The sequence below is a fragment of the Zingiber officinale genome, chromosome 2B, assembly GCF_018446385.1.
Source record: "Zingiber officinale cultivar Zhangliang chromosome 2B, Zo_v1.1, whole genome shotgun sequence".
Lineage (NCBI taxonomy): Eukaryota > Viridiplantae > Streptophyta > Magnoliopsida > Zingiberales > Zingiberaceae > Zingiber > Zingiber officinale.
The window spans coordinates 108299286-108319616 of record NC_055989.1 but is presented as its reverse complement, the minus strand read 5'-3'; the positions used below and the strand labels follow the sequence as shown (position 1 = coordinate 108319616).

At 36.3% G+C, this 20331-nt stretch overlaps 1 protein-coding gene across 1 annotated transcript; it reads right to left on the bottom strand.

Moving 5' to 3' along the window:
* Positions 1 to 82: 82 nt before the first annotated feature.
* Positions 83 to 1252, bottom strand: LOC122049404. The gene has a single exon (XM_042610789.1). The coding sequence runs from the start codon at positions 1128 to 1130 to the stop codon at positions 426 to 428; it is 705 nt and encodes a 234-aa protein (XP_042466723.1). The 5' UTR covers positions 1131 to 1252; the 3' UTR covers positions 83 to 425.
* Positions 1253 to 20331: the final 19079 nt, after the last annotated feature.

The following is a 20331-nucleotide window of genomic DNA, read 5'->3' as shown; positions in this document are numbered from 1 at the left end:
AAGATGATGGAATTAGATTAAAAAAGAAACAAATTTTATGACAAGTGTAAAGAAACATTATAAATATTATAATAGGTAAAAATCTATAATATGCATCTATTAATCAATCCTTTATTCTATACACCACTAGATCTTCAATATTCAGTTGGTCATTTATCTAGTATAATCACCTCTGTTTTTTTTTTTATTATTATTACAACTAGATTTTCAATTTCCTCACTCAAAATGTGAGAAACATTCAAAAGCCCTTCAGGGATCGTCGGTCGAGAAAAGTGAAAGTGCGGGGGCAAAATCGTCATATGAATCGCCTAAACTGGCGAAGTTTCTCGATGGACACGAACCGAGTCCGGCACGGCGTCGCGATGTCGGTGGATGGATTTCGCTGGGCAGTGCGGTTCGACGGAGAAACCCGCCAGTCCTACTACCTAAGTCCTCCGTGCGGTGGTGCCGACTCTCTTCAACGGGCTTAAGAAGACGGCGAAACCCGATACGCTCCCCAATTCAGTTTGGTGGTGGTCGTGGCGGCGGCGGCGGTGATGGTTGCGGCTGCTTGTGACGGTCCTCCGCATGGGCGTCGAATTCGGGCGCCACCGCCCGTTCGAAGACTCGGATGAGTACCCGCTCGCGTCGGCCTTGTTGTCCTCCTCGGCCGGCGACATTCCCCGCTCTACCACCTGCCCCCCTCTCCTCCCGTGTCCGACCGGCGCTTCCCTCTCCGCCGCCGAGATCTGCGGCTGTTTCTTCCTCCGGCGGACTAGCTCCGAGAACCACGAGCCCGAGCCCTCGCGAGCCTCCCAATCGCGCTCCGGCTTCTTGGATCTGCGATCCCCGAACAGGGTTCTGAGGACAGAGAACCTCCCGGGTTTCCCTATCCAACCACCTTCTCCTTCGCCGCCGAAGGTGGGGCCCACCTGGGGAGTGCTGAAGAACCGAAAGTCGAGGCGGCGAGAAATTTGAGGCGAGACCGAGCGAGGAAAGTCGACGAGTGCCGGCTGGGGGGAGCAGGAGGAGAACCCAGCCCTCCGTCGGGCGCCGCCGCTCTGCTCCCTGGCGAGGGCGAGGAGGCGCTCCCGAAGGCACGAGGCGCAGACTCCCTCGCCCAGCTCGTACGGGTGCTTCTTGCACTTCATCGCCGCCGCAAATGCCTCCGCCCTCCGCCCATCCGTTCCCAAACCACCCAGATCTCTAAACGGAGGCGAACGCTCGACGACCGGTAGTTCCTCCCTCACATTGCCGCAGGCTCGGGCCGTCGATAAATAGCAACTGTTTGTCGTGGGCTGACCGTAACGGCACGCTTCTTCCCTCGGCAACTGACTCGCCCGTGGGAATCCAAACGCCGCTGTGTCGATGCGGGGACCAGACGCATCCGCTCCACGATTGGCCAGCGAGCGCCAATGGCCAGGCAGTTGGGGCAGGTACGGAGTCTCACTGATGACGTAAAAAAAAATTAAAATCACGTTAATTAATTAAAATATTAACTTCTTTACTATCAATTAATCGCTGCTTTAAAAATTTATTTATTTTAATTATCTCATTGGATCCCTATCCTTCTAGAAATTGCTGTGAGGTATAAGAAAATTCAACAACGGTGCAATATAATTTAACTTAGCTAACTAAGATTATTTAGATGAATAATTAATTCTATATTTCATATGTTCGTTTTTTTTTAAAAAAATAAATGGTTAGTTTTCAACTAAACTTACAAAAATAAACAAAAGAGAATTTTATTAGATTAAATATTAATTTTATTTAAGGAAATTTGACTTTGAAAGTTCTAAACATTTGCATTGAGTCAACTCTTAGCCAACTGCCATGAATTTTGATAGGTTGAACTTGTGTATACGTGTTGAACTAAAGAGTTTTCTTTTATTTGTTTTTATAAAAAGGGCACTTTGAACTTTTTTTTTAAATTATACTAGCAAAATGCTAAGTAAATGACCAAATTGATATTTTTATTTTAGTAGCAAAATTAAATTTTTAGAGATATTGTAACATTAATAAAATATTTAATTGAAATTGTTAAACTCCATCAAAATCACTTCAACTTAATTAAAAATAATATTAATATTATTTTAATACTAGATCATAACGGTTATAATAGTGTTAAATCGATTTTTAATCAAGTTAAAATGTTATCAATTAAATTTAAACAATTTTAACTAAGGTAATAAAGACATTTTTATATAGTAGTTCTGCTATAATTTTGATCAAATTAGAATAATTTTTTTTTATAATAATAACACATAAAATATAATCTAAGTTGTAACAATTATAGTCATAAATAATACCAAACTGTTAAAGTAATTTTAATTAAGTTGATAAATAGTATTATATGTATAATAATTTTTACTAAGTTAAGTCGATTTATTTTGTGTCAGTTATCATCTAACTGTTATAATAACATTAAGATAAAGATATTTAAAGATAAAACATATGATAAAATACTGTTTTGATATTTTTTAAAAAAAATATCCTTATGGAAAAAACTATCTATTATGATTTTTACCCTTATATATATATTACCACCGTTGATGGACTTATCATTAATCAGTTAATCTTTTAATTAACTTGATCTGTTTGCATTAATTAAGAATCTCAAAGTGGATACAAATCATATTCGATAGCATTAAAAATGGTCAATATTTCTGACTAAAACAAAGAAAAAAATAAAAATGAAAAAGAATTGTCAAAATTCACGGACGTATTTAGTTCCTTTTCATTGGACTGCGTTGCGTGCAAACAAGGCAATTGCACATTTTCAAGTAAACAGACTTGAAGGAAGTAGTTGTCTCATTAAATCAAAAATTAATATTATATATATATATATATATATATATATATATATATATACACATTAATTAATTAATTAATACAATAAAAAAGAAGTTTCGCAGTAATTAAGGAACGTTCAATCGATTGACTTGTGTGATTGAAGTTTTATTACTCGTTCATTAAACAAAGCGAGAATTTGCATTCTGGCAAAATTTTTTTGAAGGGGTTTGCTCCTCAGTGGGGCTGTAAATAAGCTGTGCCAAGTCAAATTATGTTGTTGTGTTTAAATTTATTTGATAAGATAATTAAATAGAGTCTAGTTTAAAATGAATTAAACTGTCGAAATAATTATTCAAGTTTAGTTTAATTTCTTTTTAATGAGTTTGAGCTTGGTTCAATGAAGTAACTTTTCCACCCGAGTATCAACTCAGCTACATTGAGAGGGCAATTTGAGTTTGGTTCAAGTTTACTTGAGTTTGATTCATTTAAATGTTATTGAGCTCTCAATTTAATTTTTATTATTATTTAAAATTTTTACATTTTGAGTTTGTTGGTTTAGTTATTAATCTTCATAATATAAATTATTTATTCATTTTAAAATTTTCTTTATTTAATTAGCACGTTGATAAGAATTTTATTGAAGAATTTGATTCACAAATATTGTTCATGAACGTTGTTTACTAATATAAATGAGTTGAGCATATATGTGTTCAAACTTATTCGTTTAGTTTAATGCGTTGTTCAAATTTTTTCATTTAATTAATTAATCTTGTATATATTAAATAAATATAAATAAACTCATTAAGTCGAACACTAAATTTATTAGTCAACGTTTATTCATTTATAGTCCCACTCTTGTGCACATGAATCTCGATGTGACTTGTGTGCGTGATTTGTTGAAAATGTGTATGAAAATCGATGGAATTAATTTCAATAAACATGTAGAATAATTTAAAATTGCGAAAAAATTATGATAACGTTAATTCATTAATCGACCCTATGCTTTTCAACGGAAACGTTCAGATATATAATTCGATTTACCATATAAACAATCTAACTAACGATCACCTATTCAAACTTCTACATACCTCAAAAGAGGGGAACGGTCGATCTTAAAATTATATGATCATCGTAAGCCTTAGTTCATCTTTGACGTGTTGAGTTCATCTTTGAGGTGTTGTGTCGCTATAAAAAGAATTAGGGATGAAATTTAGAAACAAATATTTTTTTTTCCAAATCAGTAATAAATTTAGTGATAAAAAAATATTCATCCCAAAATTTACAACAAATAATATTTTATCATAAAATTCATTGTCAAATAGGGACGAAATTTAATTTTCATTTCAAATTCTATGACAAATAAAATATTCATGATCACTTTTGTAATGAAAATGAGGTTCATTAGAAATTTTGCGATGGATTAATAATTCATTGCATATTCTGTGACGAATAATATGCTGCATATTCTACGATGAATTAATAATTCATCGTAGAAATTTAATATTTTACAGAAATCAAATCTAGGACAAATCCAGAATTTGTCTTCGAATCGGGGATGAATCCTGGATTCATCCCCCATTCTGGGACATATTCTGGATTCATTTTCAAATCTGGGACAAATTCAGGATTCATCGTCAATTCTAAGACAAATCCAAGATTCACCTCATAATTGAAAAAAATAAAAAATAATAAAAAAAAGTCAGAAGCACTAAATATGTATCTAGAGATATCAGAATTTTATGAAACAAGGTTTAATATGTTCGTATTGTTCACCTGATTATAAAAATACTCTCATCCATAATTTTGACTAATATATTGAACATAGTGATTTTTTTTTTAACAAGAATTAGGTCAAATTCTTGTTAAAAATCACTATGCTCAAAACATTCCGTCAAAATTATGGACGGGGGTATTTTATGATCAGGAGAATAATACGAACATATGAGAAATTGTTTCTTGAAATTTTGATATCTCTACTTCTTGTTGGTGCGGTTAGCACTAACGATTTAACCCAGGTTTTGATGAATGACAAATAGGTTAAGTTAGTTTTGTTGTTGTCTGACACTTTGATCGAGTGTGCAGGAGAAGTCCAGACAGGTCGACGGGCTGACCGGATGTCTGACACGAAGTCCAGCTAGGTCGACGGGCTGACCGGATAGCTGGCGAGTCCGGCGGTCCGCGGCCTGACCGACGAAGTCCAGCTAGGTCGACGGGCTGACCGGATAGCTGGCGAGAAGTCCAGACGGGTCGAAGGGCTGACCGGACGTCTGGCAGGTAAGTAAGGTAAGTCACTGGAGGGGAGTGACTGCGAGGACGCGTTCCCGGGAAGGGAACATTAGGCGTCGATCCGGCTTAGATCCATTTCGGATATCTAAGTCGAGATCGTGACTAGATTCCGGTCTCGGAAAGACGGAATCTAAGTCATACTAACTTGTGCTAATTCATACTATTATAAATGTGCTAATAATCTATGTTGCAGGGTATATATTGCCTCGGACTAACTTTGTTTTGCAGGAAAAGGGAGTTTTCTGGAACAAGGTGGTCCGAGCGCGTCCGAGCGCCCGGAGGTCCGAGCGCCCGGAAGGCAAATTATATCCAGCCGAGTCGTCGCCATGTGGAGCATCACGGTTTGTGCAGCTACGTCACATTCCAGGCGCCCGGAAGGAATCCAGGCGCCCGAAACAGCATATAAAAGAAGCCCCAGGCAGGAGCTTCAAAGAACAATTAATCTGAGAACTTTTCTGCTGCTGGTCTTGCTGCTCGACGTTCAGTGCGACGCCAACAACGCTCCGACAAAGTGCTTCTTCGGTTTTTATTTAATTTCCTTGTCGGTATTGCTTTATTTTCACTAGCATTTCCTGTATTCATTCTGTAATCATATTTCGACTTGTTAGTGATTGCCCAACGAAAGTGGTCAAGGACCACGGGCCTTCGAGTAGGAGTCGTCACAGGCTCCGAACGAAGTAAAAAACATTTGTGTCTATTTTACTTTTCCGCTGCGTTTATACTCTAAGTTTTCGAATCGATATTCACCCCCCCTCTATCGAATCTAACGGTCCTACAAGTGGTATCAGAGCAGGTACTGTAACGCCCCGGCCCGGGCGGACCCCACCCGAACCGAACTGGGAACATTACCTAAATTGCCCATCGGGTTGACGACTAGCTCCACAGACCACCGGAGGTCCTTTCAGCGTGCTTTTGTCCTCACTCGCACGCACCCTGGAAAACTTCCCAGGAGATCACCCATCCTCAGATTTCTCCAAGCCAAGCACGCTTAACTTTGGAGTTCTTTGAGTTTGGGCTTCCGAAAAGGAAGGTGCACCTTGGTGATATGGATAGTACCATCTAACCTTTTAAGCCATACTTAACCAGAATCTCAGAACCGGGGTATTACAATCACCCCCACTTAAAGACACAACGTCCTCGTTGTGTAACCACGAATCACACCACAAATAAATCCCAGAATCTCCCTCGCTAGGTGGTGCCCTGGGTACTCCTGCCACAGGCGCACTCACGGTCGCAAGGTCGCTCTGATACCATTTGTAACGCCCCGGCCCGGGCGGACCCCACCCGAACCGAACTGGGAACATTACCTAAATTGCCCATCGGGTTGACGACTAGCTCCACAGACCACCGGAGGTCCTTTCAGCGTGCTTTTGTCCTCACTCGCACGCACCCTGGAAAACTTCCCAGGAGGTCACCCATCCTCAGATTTCTCCAAGCCAAGCACGCTTAACTTTGGAGTTCTTTGAGTTTGGGCTTCCGAAAAGGAAGGTGCACCTTGGTGATATGGATAGTACCATCTAACCTTTTAAGCCATACTTAACCAGAATCTCAGAACCGGGGTATTACAGGTACTGCTCTGATTTGGTGCAACCACCAATCAGGCAAAGGGGGGACTTTTTTGAAAGAAAAATTAAATATCGTTTTCCGCCTTTCGTTTTTTTCCTCCAAAATGATTTTTGAAAAATACATCGCCATCTTTTCACCATTGTTTAGTATTTAAAAAATATTACATTTTTAAAATTTTGAAATAATATTTTTTCAAATATTTTATTAATATTTTAATAATATTTTATTATTTTTTCCGAAAATAGTGAAATATTATTTTTTTCCAGCACTGCTAATCCAAGACCAAGTCTTGGGATTTTTTTCTGTTTCTCTGTGTGCAAGAACAATGACTCTTCAAGAAGGACGGAACCCCCACGAACCACCACCATACGATCAAGATTTCAACTATTGGAAGCGATTAATGGAATGCTTCTTAGGAAGCGTAAACTTTGATTATTGGCTGATATTGAGAAAACCTTCTCAGAACTCAGAACTAAATACAAATGTAAGTAAAATCATTTGTAATGTTTTACCTAACAATGTTTTATGCAGAGTAAAAAAGTACAAAGATGCACATGAGCTTTGGACCCAATTGATCAAACTTCACGAGGAGCCGATGGAGCTTGAGGATTAAGTAAAAATCGAATCTGAACTCGGGTTAGATCCAATCGAAAAGCCTACTGAATTAAGAGTTGCGCTCAAAGTTAGTGATATTTACCAAAATTCCCCTGCTAATAGTAGTTTAGAAAATATGAGCATTGATCTGGTTATTTCTGAAAATATATGTGAAAACAATGTAGTTGACAATAATTACAAAAATACCCCTAAGATATTATCTGATAAAACAAATCCAATTAATCCAATTAATTTAAAAAATCTGAAAACTCAAATGATAGAGAGGACAAGGTGAATATTGATCTAGATAAAATTAATAAATTATTTAATAATCTAGACAATATTAATCTAGAAAATCCTATCCAAACCCAAGATAATTTAATTAATAAAAAATTAAATTTTAATGATAAGAATAATCTAATAAATTCCACTAATTATATCAACTTAAAAAATAAAGAAAATATAAGAATAAAATCAAACACTTTGATAAAATCAAAACTAAATTTAATAAAATTAAAATTAAATGTCAAGAATAACATATTAAATAAAGATAATCTGGAAAATTCAAAATTAACAATTAATAAAAGGTTAAAAGATAAACCTTTAAGGAAATATAATTTCAAACAATTTAATTAAATCAAATTTAAAAATGAATAAAAACTTAAACTTTAAAAATAAGCTATTAAATAAAAATAATTCAATTAACCTAATAAAAGTGAAAATAAAAGAAAATTTTAAATACATTCTCTTAAAGAAAGATAATTTGACTAATTTAATTAATTCAAAATTAAAAACTTGAATCTAAATTACAAATTAAACATTAAATTTTAACCAAAACTTAACTATAATAAACCCAGAACTAAAAACTAAATTTATGACCAATAATTCAAGGGGAGGCTCCAGAATAGCTGGCACCTCCAAAACTAACCTACCCGACAGGGTAACCCTAAACAAGGGTAACCCCAACCAACCTACCCGACAGGGTAATTAGGACTAGTTAAAGAGGGTTCAAGTTTAACTTGAATAATGGTACTGGTGAAATTTTTTTGATGATAGTACGTTGGGGAAGCTTGGGCATCGTATGTCTAGAAAGATATGACTTCAATCTGGTGCATTTGGCCAAGTGGAATCGACCGAAGCTACCTTTAAATGGATCCTAACTAGTTAGATCAAGGTTTAGTACTAAGCTCCGTGGATAGGACTATTCGGAAAACCTCGAAAGGTTGGTTACTTCTAATGACGTCCAAGTGACTCACCAAGCTTAGAAGTTTATCCGAAGAATGCCTATTTGTTGAGACCAAAGCTAAACCTAAATCTAACACAAGTTAAATCAAACTCTGTAATAAAATCTAATTCATCTCACAAAATTATAGTATTCCCTGATTGATAATCTAGATCGGGTGAGATGAATAAGGATTAAATTAATTTTCAAACTAAATTAAAATTAATTAAAATTAAAATTCGAATTTCAAATTACTTAAAATTAAATTTTGAATTTCAAATTAAAATTAAATTTCAAATTTCAAATTAAATTAAAAATAATTAAAATTAAAATTTGAATTTCAAATTAAAATTAAATTTCAAATTTCAAATTAAATTTAGAATTTAAAATTAAATTAAAATTAAATTAAATTAAATTAAACTAAAATTAAAATTTTTTTAATTAAAAATTTATTTTAAAAATTAAACTTAATTTTTTTTAATTTAAAAATTATTTGAAAAATTCTTTAAAAACTATTTGAAAAATTCTTTAAAAACTATTTTAAAATTCTTTAAAAATTATTTTAAAATTCTTTAAAAATTATTTTAAAATTCTTTAGAAACTATATTTTAAAATTCTTTAAAAACTATTTTTAAAATTCTTTAAAAATTATTTTAAAAATTCTTTAAAAACTATTTTTAAAATTCTTTAAAAATTATTTGAAAAATTCTTTAAAAATTATTTGAAAAATTCTTTAAAAACTATTTTTAAAATTCTTTAAAAATTATTTGAAAAATTCTTTAAAAACTATTTTAAAAATTCTTTTAAAACTATTTTTTAAAATTATTTAAAAATTATTTGAAAAATTCTTTAAAAACTATTTTAAAAATTCTTTTAAAACTATTTTTTAAAATTCTTTAAAAACTATTTTAAAATTCTTTAAAAACTATTTTAAAAATTCTTTAAAAACTATTTTTAAAATTCTTTAAAAATTATTTGAAAAATTCTTTAAAAACTATTTTAAAAATTCTTTTAAAAACTATTTTTTAAAATTCTTTAAAAACTATTTTAAAAATTTTTAAAAACTATTTTTAAAATTCTTTAAAAATTATTTGAAAAATTCTTTAAAAACTATTTTTAAAATTCTTTAAAAATTATTTCAAAAATTCTTTAAAAACTATTTTTTAAAATTATTTAAAAAAAACTATTTTTAAAAATTCTTTAAAAACTATTTTTAAAATTCTTTAAAAACCATTTTTTAAAATTCTTTAAAAACTATTTTTTTTTAAAAAATAAAATTCTTTAAAAACTATTTTAAAAATTCTTTAAAATCTATTTTTTAAAATTCTTGAAAAACTATTTTAAAAATTCTTTAAAAATTATTTGAAAAATTCTTTAAAAACTATTTTAAAAATTCTTTAAAAACTATTTTAAAAATTCTTTAATTTTTTTTTAAAAATTCTTTAAAAACTATTTTAAAAATTTTTTAAAAGCATTTTTTAAAAAAATTCTTTAAAAACTCTTTAAAAAATCATTTTAAAAACTTTAAAAAATTCTTTTAAAACATTTTAAAAATTCTTTTAAAACATTTTAAAAAATATTTTAAAAATCAGTTTAAAAACTTTAAAAAAAAATTCTTTTAAAACATTTTAAAAATTATTTTAAAAACTTTTAAAAATTCTTTAAAAACATTTTAAAAATTATTTTAAAAACACTTTTAAAAATCATTTTAAAAACTTTAAAAAATTCTTTTAAAAATTATTTTAAAACATTTTAAAAATTATTTTAAAAACTCTTTTAAAAATCATTTTAAAAAACTTTAAAAAATTCTTTTAAAAATCATTTTAAAAACTTTAAAAATTCTTTTAAAACCTTTTAAAAATTATTGTTATTTTAAAAATTATTTTAACTTAAAAATTATTTTAACTTAAAATTATTTTAATATAAAAATTATATTTTTAAAATTATTTTAACTTAAAAATTATTTCAAAAATTATTTTTTAAAAAAACTTTTAAAAATCATTTAAAAAATATTTTAAAAATCATTTTAAAACTATCTAAAAATTTTGTATCATTTTGAAAAATTCTTCTTATTTTTTCTCTATAATGAAATTTTGTTAACTTAAAAATAGTAATAATAAATTATTTCTATAGATTATTTTCACTTTAAAAATTATTATTTTGACTTTAAACTCATTTTTAATCTTAAACATCATTTTAACCTTAAAATTAATTTTTAATTTGACTTAACTAAAAATTAAATCTTAAATTAAAACTTAATATTGAAATTACAATTAAAATTAAAATTTTTAACTTAAACTTAAAATTAAACTTAAACTTAAATTAACCACTAATATTAATTTAAATCTAAAATCAAAACTGAATCAAACATATGTTAATTGACATAAAACATATTATAAAAATCTTTTTAAATTCCTTTTAAATGCTGTTTTAGAAATCCCTTTAAATTTTTTTTTAATAATAATAATAATTATAACTAACACTTTCATTGACCAACTCAATAAGTAATATGAAATTTAAATTATTTCACTAAGTATTAAATTATTAAATCAAGTAAAAACTAATCAATAAATTATTGATAATGCTTAACTGTTATTGAATTAATAAAATCTTATCTTATTTAACCTTAAACTAAAGTTAAGTACCTGAATCTAAAATTAATTAATAATTGATTAATCAAATTCAAATAAACAGTTATACCAAGGATACAGAGATAATAATATATGTATTACTAAATTAGACAAATGTGTTAGGGCTTTGAAATTTAACACAACCAAACCTTATTATTAAAGGGGAGATATTAAATTAAGGGGAGTAACTAATTCAGGGGGAGGTTCAATTTCTTTTAAATCCCCTAGAAAAATTAATAAATAAGGAGGATTAATAAAGGAATATCAAATTCAGGGGGAGGTTTATTTTTTAATTATCTCCTTAAGCGTTATTTTTTAATCTTCTCTTTAAAATCTCTCTAGAAAATTCTACCTCATTTAAAAAAAAAATTTACTTTGAATATTTTTAGCAAATATTTTCAAAATTTTAAGTATCAAGTTCAGGGGGAGAAATTAATTAAAATTTTGTGTGTTTTTTTACATCTATTTTAAAACTAACTTATTTTTAAAACACCAGTTTTCAAAAAGTTAAATTTAACTAAGTTTAATCCCACCTAATTTTTAAACCTGGTTTTAAAAGTTGAATATTGCAAATTTAAACTTATTCAGTTTTTTAACATATGCTTGAAAATTGTAGTTTTATGTTTCAATTTTGAACCAAACTTAGATATGTTTCAAAATCTGATTACTTTTTACAGTAACTCTACACTATGATTGTTTACCCTTGCTTATTTTTGATGAATGCCAAAGGGGGAGGGTTAGGTGGTTAAGTTAGCTAAACCAATTTGAAAATACAAACTAACTTTAAAACCACATAAATGCATGTTGTTTCTTGCATATGTTTTCACTAACTTAACCAGGTTGTCATTCCATCAAAAAGGGGGAGATTGTTGGTGCAGTTAGCACTAACGATTTAACCCAAGTTTTGATGAATGACAAATAGGTTAAGTTAGTTTTGTTGTTGTCTGACACTTTGATCGAGTGTGCAGGAGAAGTCCAGACAGGTCGACGGGCTGACCGGATGTCTGGCACGAAGTCCAGCTAGGTCGACGGGCTGACCGGATAGCTGGCGAGAAGTCCAAGCGGGTCGACGGGCTGACCGGACGCTTGGCGAGAAGTCCAGACGGGTCGACGGGCTGACCGGACGTCTGGCAGGTAAGTAAGGTAAGTCACTGGAGGGGAGTGACTGCGAGGACGCGTTCCCGGGAAGGGAACATTAGGCGTCGATCCGGCTTAGATCCATTTCGGATATCTAAGTCGAGATCGTGACTAGATTCCGGTCTCGGAAAGACGGAATCTAAGTCATACTAACTTGTGCTAATTCATACTATTATAAATGTGCTAATAATCTATGTTGCAGGGTATATATTGCCTCGGACTAACTTTGTTTTGCAGGAAAAGGGAGTTTTCTGGAACAAGGTGGTCCGGGCGCCCGGAAGGCAAATTATATCCAGCCGAGTCGTCGCCACGTGGAGCATCACGGTTTGTGTAGCTACGTCACATTCCAGGCGCCCGGAAGGGATCCAGGCGCCCGGAACAGCATATAAAAGAAGCCCCAGGCAGGAGCTTCAAAGAACAATTAATCTGAGAACTCTTCTGCTGCTGGTCTTGCTGCTCGACGTTCAGTGCGACGCCAACAACGCTCCGACAAAGTGCTTCTTCGGTTTTTATTTAATTTCCTTGTCGGTATTGCTTTATTTTCACTAGCATTTCCTGTATTCATTCTGTAATCATATTTCGACTTGTTAGTGATTGCCCAACGAAAGTGGTCAAGGACCACGGGCCTTCGAGTAGGAGTCGTCACAGGCTCCGAACGAAGTAAAAAACATCTGTGTCTATTTTACTTTTCCGCTGCGTTTATACTCTAAGTTTTTGAATCGATATTCACCCCCCCTCTATCGAATCTAACGATCCTACACTTCTATATTTAGGGTTTCAGACACACATACCGTTGGACAAACAATCTGTTGCCAGAGATATACGAGGTATTAGATGAAATTAAATACTCGAATTAAATTCAACTTACAGTTGAGATGACCTGAGCTGATAATCTCATGTTGCCAGCAGGGGTTGATTTTTGCCAAGTGATAATGGCAGTCTGCACAGTGTTGACAGAGCGGGTAGAGCGGCTGACCGGGATGTAGAGCCGAACGGTCGAGCTGATTGGCCTATCATGCAGATAGGCTGGGCGAAGCAGACAGACAGGTCGAGTGAAGCAGACAGGCTGGTTGAAGCAGACAGGCCGGTCGGGTAGACATGCCGATTATATAAACAGGCCGGACAAAGCAAACAGGCCGGTCAAAGCAGACAGGCCGATCGAAGCAGACAAGCCAGTTGAAGTAGACAAGCCGGTCGAAGCAGACATGCTGGGTTGTCAGGGAGGTTGGTCGGGCGGACAGTGACCGATCGACCGAGCTGACAGGCCGAGGAACAAAGAGACAGGTCGGGCGAACAGGTGTAGGTCGGGCATAGAGACTGAGCAAATGGCCGGCCGAGCTTTGACATCGAGCGGAACCAATAGAACAGAGTGAGCAACGGGCCGAGGCCTGCGAGAGTTGCAGTTTCCTTGAAATAGATTCACCCCACCTCCGGCTGTGCTTCGAGGCTTATTAGGGTCATCTGTTTCCCAGGATACAACGACTGACCGTGATTCCCACCAAGCACTGGTGGTCACGGCGAACTGAGTGGCACTCGATTGCTATCACGAGCACTCTACCGAGCAGGAGTTGCGCGATAGAGGAGGGGGGGAATGAAAGTGGAGAGCTGCTGCTCGTGTTGCTGTGTATTTTGCCTGTGATCGCAGCCTCCTTATATAGGAGCTCAAATCAACGACAGCGTTAATGGTTGATTAATGACCATTACTTGCCAAGCAATAAAACACCCACCGTTTCACTTATTATCACTCGACCGTTTTGATTCTACATTAAGCTCGACTTTAATGCATCAGTTTCACAGCAGTAAAAGGTTTAAGTGACAAAATATTGGTTGTTCCACTTGGGTAAATTTTTTCCCGACCGGTCCGGCATTCGGCGCGCGCAGGTCGTGCCCGTACACAAGTCAACATGGTTCAGTGTAATCCGGACCTTGGATTTACACCCCCTTACGCACCCACGCATGAGAGAGAGTCTCTCCCCATACATTTGTTCACATCCTCAATGCATGTGAATCAATATAAACCAACCAAAATGCCATGAAACTCCCAATGTGCGACTAAAGTCTCATTCACAATGGAGCTTCTATCCTCTTGCACCTCTTCTCCATTCACACATATTCAACAATCCCCCACATGAATGGAGATAGAGTATGTTATAACATTCAACAGTTGAGTCAAGTATAGGATAGGTAGATTTTACCCTTTGAACCTTCCCTTGTGAAGATCTGGTTGCTTATTGACTGATAGTAGACACGATATCCTTGAACTATACTGTCGTCTGTGTAAGTAGTGACAAATCTCACCCAATACTCTCCCTGATACAACTCAGTTCTCATAAATTTGTTCGTTCTTGGCCATGAACACACCTAGTTTTGTGAGAAGCTCTAAGAATTGTGTCTCCAATTCTCTTCGAAGCGGCTCCACTTCTTTTTCACATAGGTGATACCTCAAGAGTTGCCATCTACTGTTCTTGATCATTAAAAGTCCATCGGCTTACCCTGATCTAGTCACTGTTTCATTGGGATATCCCCCACAGTGTGTCTAGTCAGTGCAGATTAGTTGTCCCTTTGAACCTAGTTCTTGGGATCTCCAGTCACCATAGGTTAGGTGTCCTCTGCACTGATCGCTGACAACGACATCAAGCGTATTCCTCGTGATAAGCTTGCAACTAGCTCTCAATTTAACCCTTTGGTTAGCGGATCTGCTAGGTTTTCCTTTGACTTCACATAGTCAATAGTGATAACTCCCATTGAGATTAGTTGTCTAATGGTATTATGTCTACGACGTATATGTCTAGACTTACCATTATACAGATGGCTCTGTGTCCGACCAATTGCTGATTGACTATCGCAATGTATGCAAATTGCCGGAACAGATTTCAACCATCGTGGAATATCTTCTAAGAATTGCCGTAGCCATTCAGTCTCTTCACCACATTTCTTCACCATTCAGTCTCTTCACCGCAATTACTTCCATGTGTTTTCAATATGGGACTATGTTTGCAACCTTGCCACCCCAACATATGAAACACAAGGCGAAGAAGATGATGATGAACCAGTCGAGGCTGAGCTTAGACGAAGCAAAAGAGCTCAGGTAGAAAAATCCTATGGATAAGATCTTATCACTTTTATGTTGGAAAGTGAGCCCCGAAGTTATCGAGTTCTTGTGTATTTCTCGACAACACATGCTCGAACAATGAGGCATTTCTCGATTCTATTATCGAGTTCTTGTGTATCTCTGGTATTTGTGATTCATACACAACAAACCAATAAGCATTGTTGTTTTGTGCATATCCAATAAATACGCAATCAACAGTCTTTGGTCCTATCTTAATCCTTTTCGGATTAGACACTAATACTTTGGCAAGACATCCCCACATTCGTAAATATTTAAAGGACGGTTGTCTTCCATTCCACAACTCATAAGAGCTCTTATCTATTTCCTTCTGGGGCACCTTATTTAAAAGGTAATTAGATGTTAACACAGCTTCCCCCCACATGGACTCTGTCAATCTAGAGCTCAATAGAAGAGCATTCATCATCTCCTTTAGAGTTCGATTCTTTCACTCAACAACTCCATTTTGCTGAGGAGTATAAGGAGCTGTTGTTTCGTGTCTGATCCCATGTTCAGCACACAACTCAGCAAACGATGATACACATTCACCGCTTCGGTTACTTCGAACCACTTTAATCTTTCTATTAAGATGGTTTTCAACCTCAGTCTTATAGAGAGCAAATTTCTCTATATCTTCATCCTTACTTTTGAGAATATACACATAATAGTATTTTGTGTTATCATCTACAAAAGTGATGAAGTATTTATTACCACCACGTGTTGGCGTACCTTTTAGGTCGTACACATCAGTGTGGATTAGGTTAAGTGGTTCGTTACTTATTTCAATATGTTAAAAGGATGACCTTGTCATTTTTTATTTTAACACAAATCTCACACTTGTGTTTTGGGTCAAGGTGGAATGCAGGTATGCTTTGCATGTTTATTAATCTATGTAATCCATTGTAGTTAACATGTCCTAGTCTACCATGTCACAAACACAAAGACTCAAGCATATAAGTGGATGAGCGTTCATTTTTTTTTTTAATCTTGGGCCTAATGGCCATTACATTGAGCTTGAATATCCCATCAGATACATAGTCCCTTCCTACAAACATTCCATTCTTGGACAATACAACTCTGTCTGACTCAAAAGTAATGCGAAAGCCATGCTTGCTTAACAGTGATCTAGATATTAGATTCTTCTGAATCTTCGAGACATACAACACATTGTTCAGAGTAAGGTCCTTGCCTGAGGTCTGTTGGTGCAGTTAGCACTAACGATTTAACCCAGGTTTTGATGAATGACAAATAGGTTAAGTTAGTTTTGTTGTTGTCTGACACTTTGATCGAGTGTGCAGGAGAAGTCCAGACAGGTCGACGGGCTGACCGGACGAAGTCCAGCTAGGTCGACGGGCCGACCGGATAGTCGGCGAGAAGTCGGCAGGTCGACCGGCTGACTGGAGCACGAGGGCTGGGCGGGGCGTGACCTCACGCGCGAGGTGTTCGTGGTCATGGACGCCGACGGCCGGGTGGGCGAGGACTTCGCGCCGCAGGTGCGCGGGGCCTTCCGGAAGGAACATTAGGCGTCGATCCGGCTTAGATCCATTTCGGATGTCTAAGTCGAGATCGTGACTAGATTCCGTCTAAGACGGAATCTAAGTCATACTCTTTGCTATTACTTTATTGAACTTTAATTGTGCTAACAATTGCAGGATATATATTTGCCTCCGGACTAACGTTTGTCGTGCAGGATGGATTCAGCGGTCCGGAGGTCCGGGAGCCCGGGAGGCAAACTTTATCCCGATTGCGCATCGCCACGTGGAGCATCTCGGTTTGACGTCACATTCCAGCGCCAAGGGATCCAGCGCCGGGCAAAGATATAAAGAAGCCCGCAGAGCTTGAATCAATTTCATCGAGAACTCTTCTCGCTGGTCTTGCCGCCGACGCTCGGCGACGCCAACAATGCTCGACAAAGTGCTCCTTGCTTTTATTTAATTTCCTTGTCGGTATTGCTTTATTTTCACTAGCATTTCTTTATTCTGTAATCATATTTCGACTTGTTAGTGATTGCCAACGAAAGTGGTCAAGGACCACGGGCCGAGTAGGAGTCGTCACACGAAGTAAAAACATCTGTCTATTTTACTTTTCCGCGGCGTTTACTCTAAGTTTTGAATCGATATTCACCCCTCTATCGAATCTAACGGTCCTACAAGTGGTATCGAGTCAGGTTCGCTCTAAAATCGTAGGGGGTGAATTTTTTTTTTTTTTCAGTTTTCAGTTTACACTCAAACTCCAAACTTGTTTATCATTTTTTATTTGTTTTTAAAGCTAAATTTGTGCAACACCAATCTAGATTTTTATACTGTTTTCTTCAACTTTACTAATCCAAGACCAAGTCTTGGGATATTTTCGGTTATTTACCTATGCACAGAATGTCCCAACAAAGTACGACCTCCACTCTTCAACGGGACGACTTCCCATCTGAAGAAGCGCATGGAGGTCTATCAGAAAACAGACTTCGACCAGTGGATTTGCATTCGACGAGGATACAAAACTCCAAAGGACAACAATAACGGAATCATCCTCCTAGAAGATTGGGCCCCAGAAATGAAGAAGAAAGCATCAACTGAAAATAAGGCGATCAACATCATACAATGTGGATTGACGAAGGAAGAACTGAATAGGGTTGGATCGGTCCACACCGCTAAAGAGCTGTGGGACAAGTTGATCGAGCTGCACGAGGGAACAAGCGACGCTAAGGTAACAAAACGAGACCTGCTTTTAAATAAATTTTTTAAGCCACCAAATGGAGAGACTTAATAAGGTACGCATTAAACGCCTTTCCACGTAATAGTTTGTGGGCATCAATAGTGGATGCCTACAAAATTTCTAAGAATCTTTCGAATTAAAATTAGACGAGCTTTTCCGTGAATTAGAATTACACGAACAAACTAAGCCGAGAAAGGTATAGCTCTATTTGCAGGTTCCTCCAAAGAAAAGAAAAGCAAGCCTGAATTTGAAGAAGAATCTGACCAAGACTCCGAAGACGAAGAACACCTGGTGAACTTGGTAAGAAAAATGTTCACCAGGAGAAAGAGGAGCTTCAGCAAAAAGGACCTTCAAAAGATCAGCTCTCCCTTAGAACAAAAGAACGTGACTTGTTACGGCTGCAACAAAAAGGGACATTACAAGAACGAATGCCCAAAACTGAAGTTCGACAAACCAAAGCCAACCAAAAAGAAGGCACTAACGATTTAACCCAGGTTTTGATGAATGACAAATAGGTTAAGTTAGTTTTGTTGTTGTCTGACACTTTGATCGAGTGTGCAGGAGAAGTCCAGACAGGTCGGCACGAAGTCCGGCTAGGTCGACGGGCTGACCGGATAGTCGGCGAGAAGTCCGCGGCCGACCGGATAGTGGCGAAGTTCAATGGTCGGTGGCCACCGGACGCTGGCGAGAAGTCCGACGGTCGACGGGCGCCGGACGTCTGGCGGTAAGTGAGGTAAGTCAGAGGGGAGGATCATGCGAGGACGCGGGAAGGAACATTAGGCGTCGATCCGGCTTAGATCCATTTCGGATGTCTAAGTCGAGATCGTGACTAGATTCCGGTCTCGGAAAGCGGAATCTAAGTCATACTCTTTGCTATTACTTTATTGAACTTTAATTGTGCTAACAATGCTTTTCTGAGATATATATTTGCCTCCGGACTAACGCTTTGTCGTGCGGGATGGATTCTCGAGCGGGTCGCGGAAGGATCCGGCGCGGAGGCAAACTTTATCCGATTGCGCATCGCCACGTGGAGCATCTCGGTTTGAGCACGTCACATTCAGCGGAAGGATCCAGCGCCGGAAGGGATCCAGCGATATAAAGAAGCCGGGAGCTTGAATCAATTTCATCCGAGAACTCTTCTCGGTCTTGCGCCGAGCGACGCCAACAATGCTCCGACAAAGTGCTCCTTCGGCTTTTATTTAATTTCCTTGTCGGTATTGCTTTATTTTCACTAGCATTTCCTGTACTTATTCTGTAATCATATTTCGACTTGTTAGTGATTGCCCAACGAAAGTGGTCAAGGACCACGGGCCTTCGAGTAGGAGTCGTCACAGGCTCCGAACGAAGTAAAAAACATCTGTGTCTATTTTACTTTTCCGCTGCGTTTATACTCTAAGTTTTCGAATCGATATTCACCCCCCCTCTATCGAATCTAACGGTCCTACAAGTGGTATCAGAGCTGGTACCGCTCTGATTTGGTGCAACCACCAATCAGACTGGGGGTGAAATTCTTTTTTTTTTTTTTTTTTCAGTTTTCAGTTTTACACTCAAACTCCAAACTTGTTTATCATTTTTTTATTTGTTTTTAAAGCTAAATTTGTGCAACACCAATCTAGATTTTTATACTGTTTTTCTCTTCCCGCACTACTAATCCAAGACCAAGTCTTGGGATATTTTTTTTCGGTTATTTACCTATGCACAGAATGTCCCAACAAGAAGGATTCAGCACAGTGCGACCTCCACTCTTCAACGGGGACGACTTCCCATACTGGAAGAAGCGCATGGAGGTCTACCTCAAAACAGACTTCGACCAGTGGATGAGCATTACGAGACCCTACAAAACTCCAGTGGACAACTCCGGGAATCTAGTGGATCCTGAAGACTGGACAGCAGATCTGAAGAAAAAAGCATCAACAGAAAATAAAGCGATCAACACTCTACAGTGCGGATTGACAAGAGAAGAACTGAACAGAGTCGGTCCACACAAAAACGCTAAAGAGCTGTGGGACAAGTTGATCGAGCTGCACGAGGGAACGAGCGACGCTAAGGTAACAAAACGAGACCTGCTTTTAAATAAAATTTTTAATATAAAAATGCAGGAAGGAGAAACAGCGAATCAACTCCACGCGAGGATCAAGGACATCCTCAACGGGCTTCATGCGATAGGCCACCAGATGGAGAACAGAGACTTAATAAGGTACGCATTAAACGCCTTTCCACGTAATAGTTTGTGGGCATCAATAGTGGATGCCTACAAAATTTCTAAGAATCTTTCTGAATTAAAATTAGACGAGCTTTTCTGTGAA

Bases quoted from the DNA above. Each gene is read 5' to 3' on its own strand.
- LOC122049404 (XM_042610789.1), bottom strand. From the start codon at position 1,130: ATGAAGTGCAAGAAGCACCCGTACGAGCTGGGCGAGGGAGTCTGCGCC.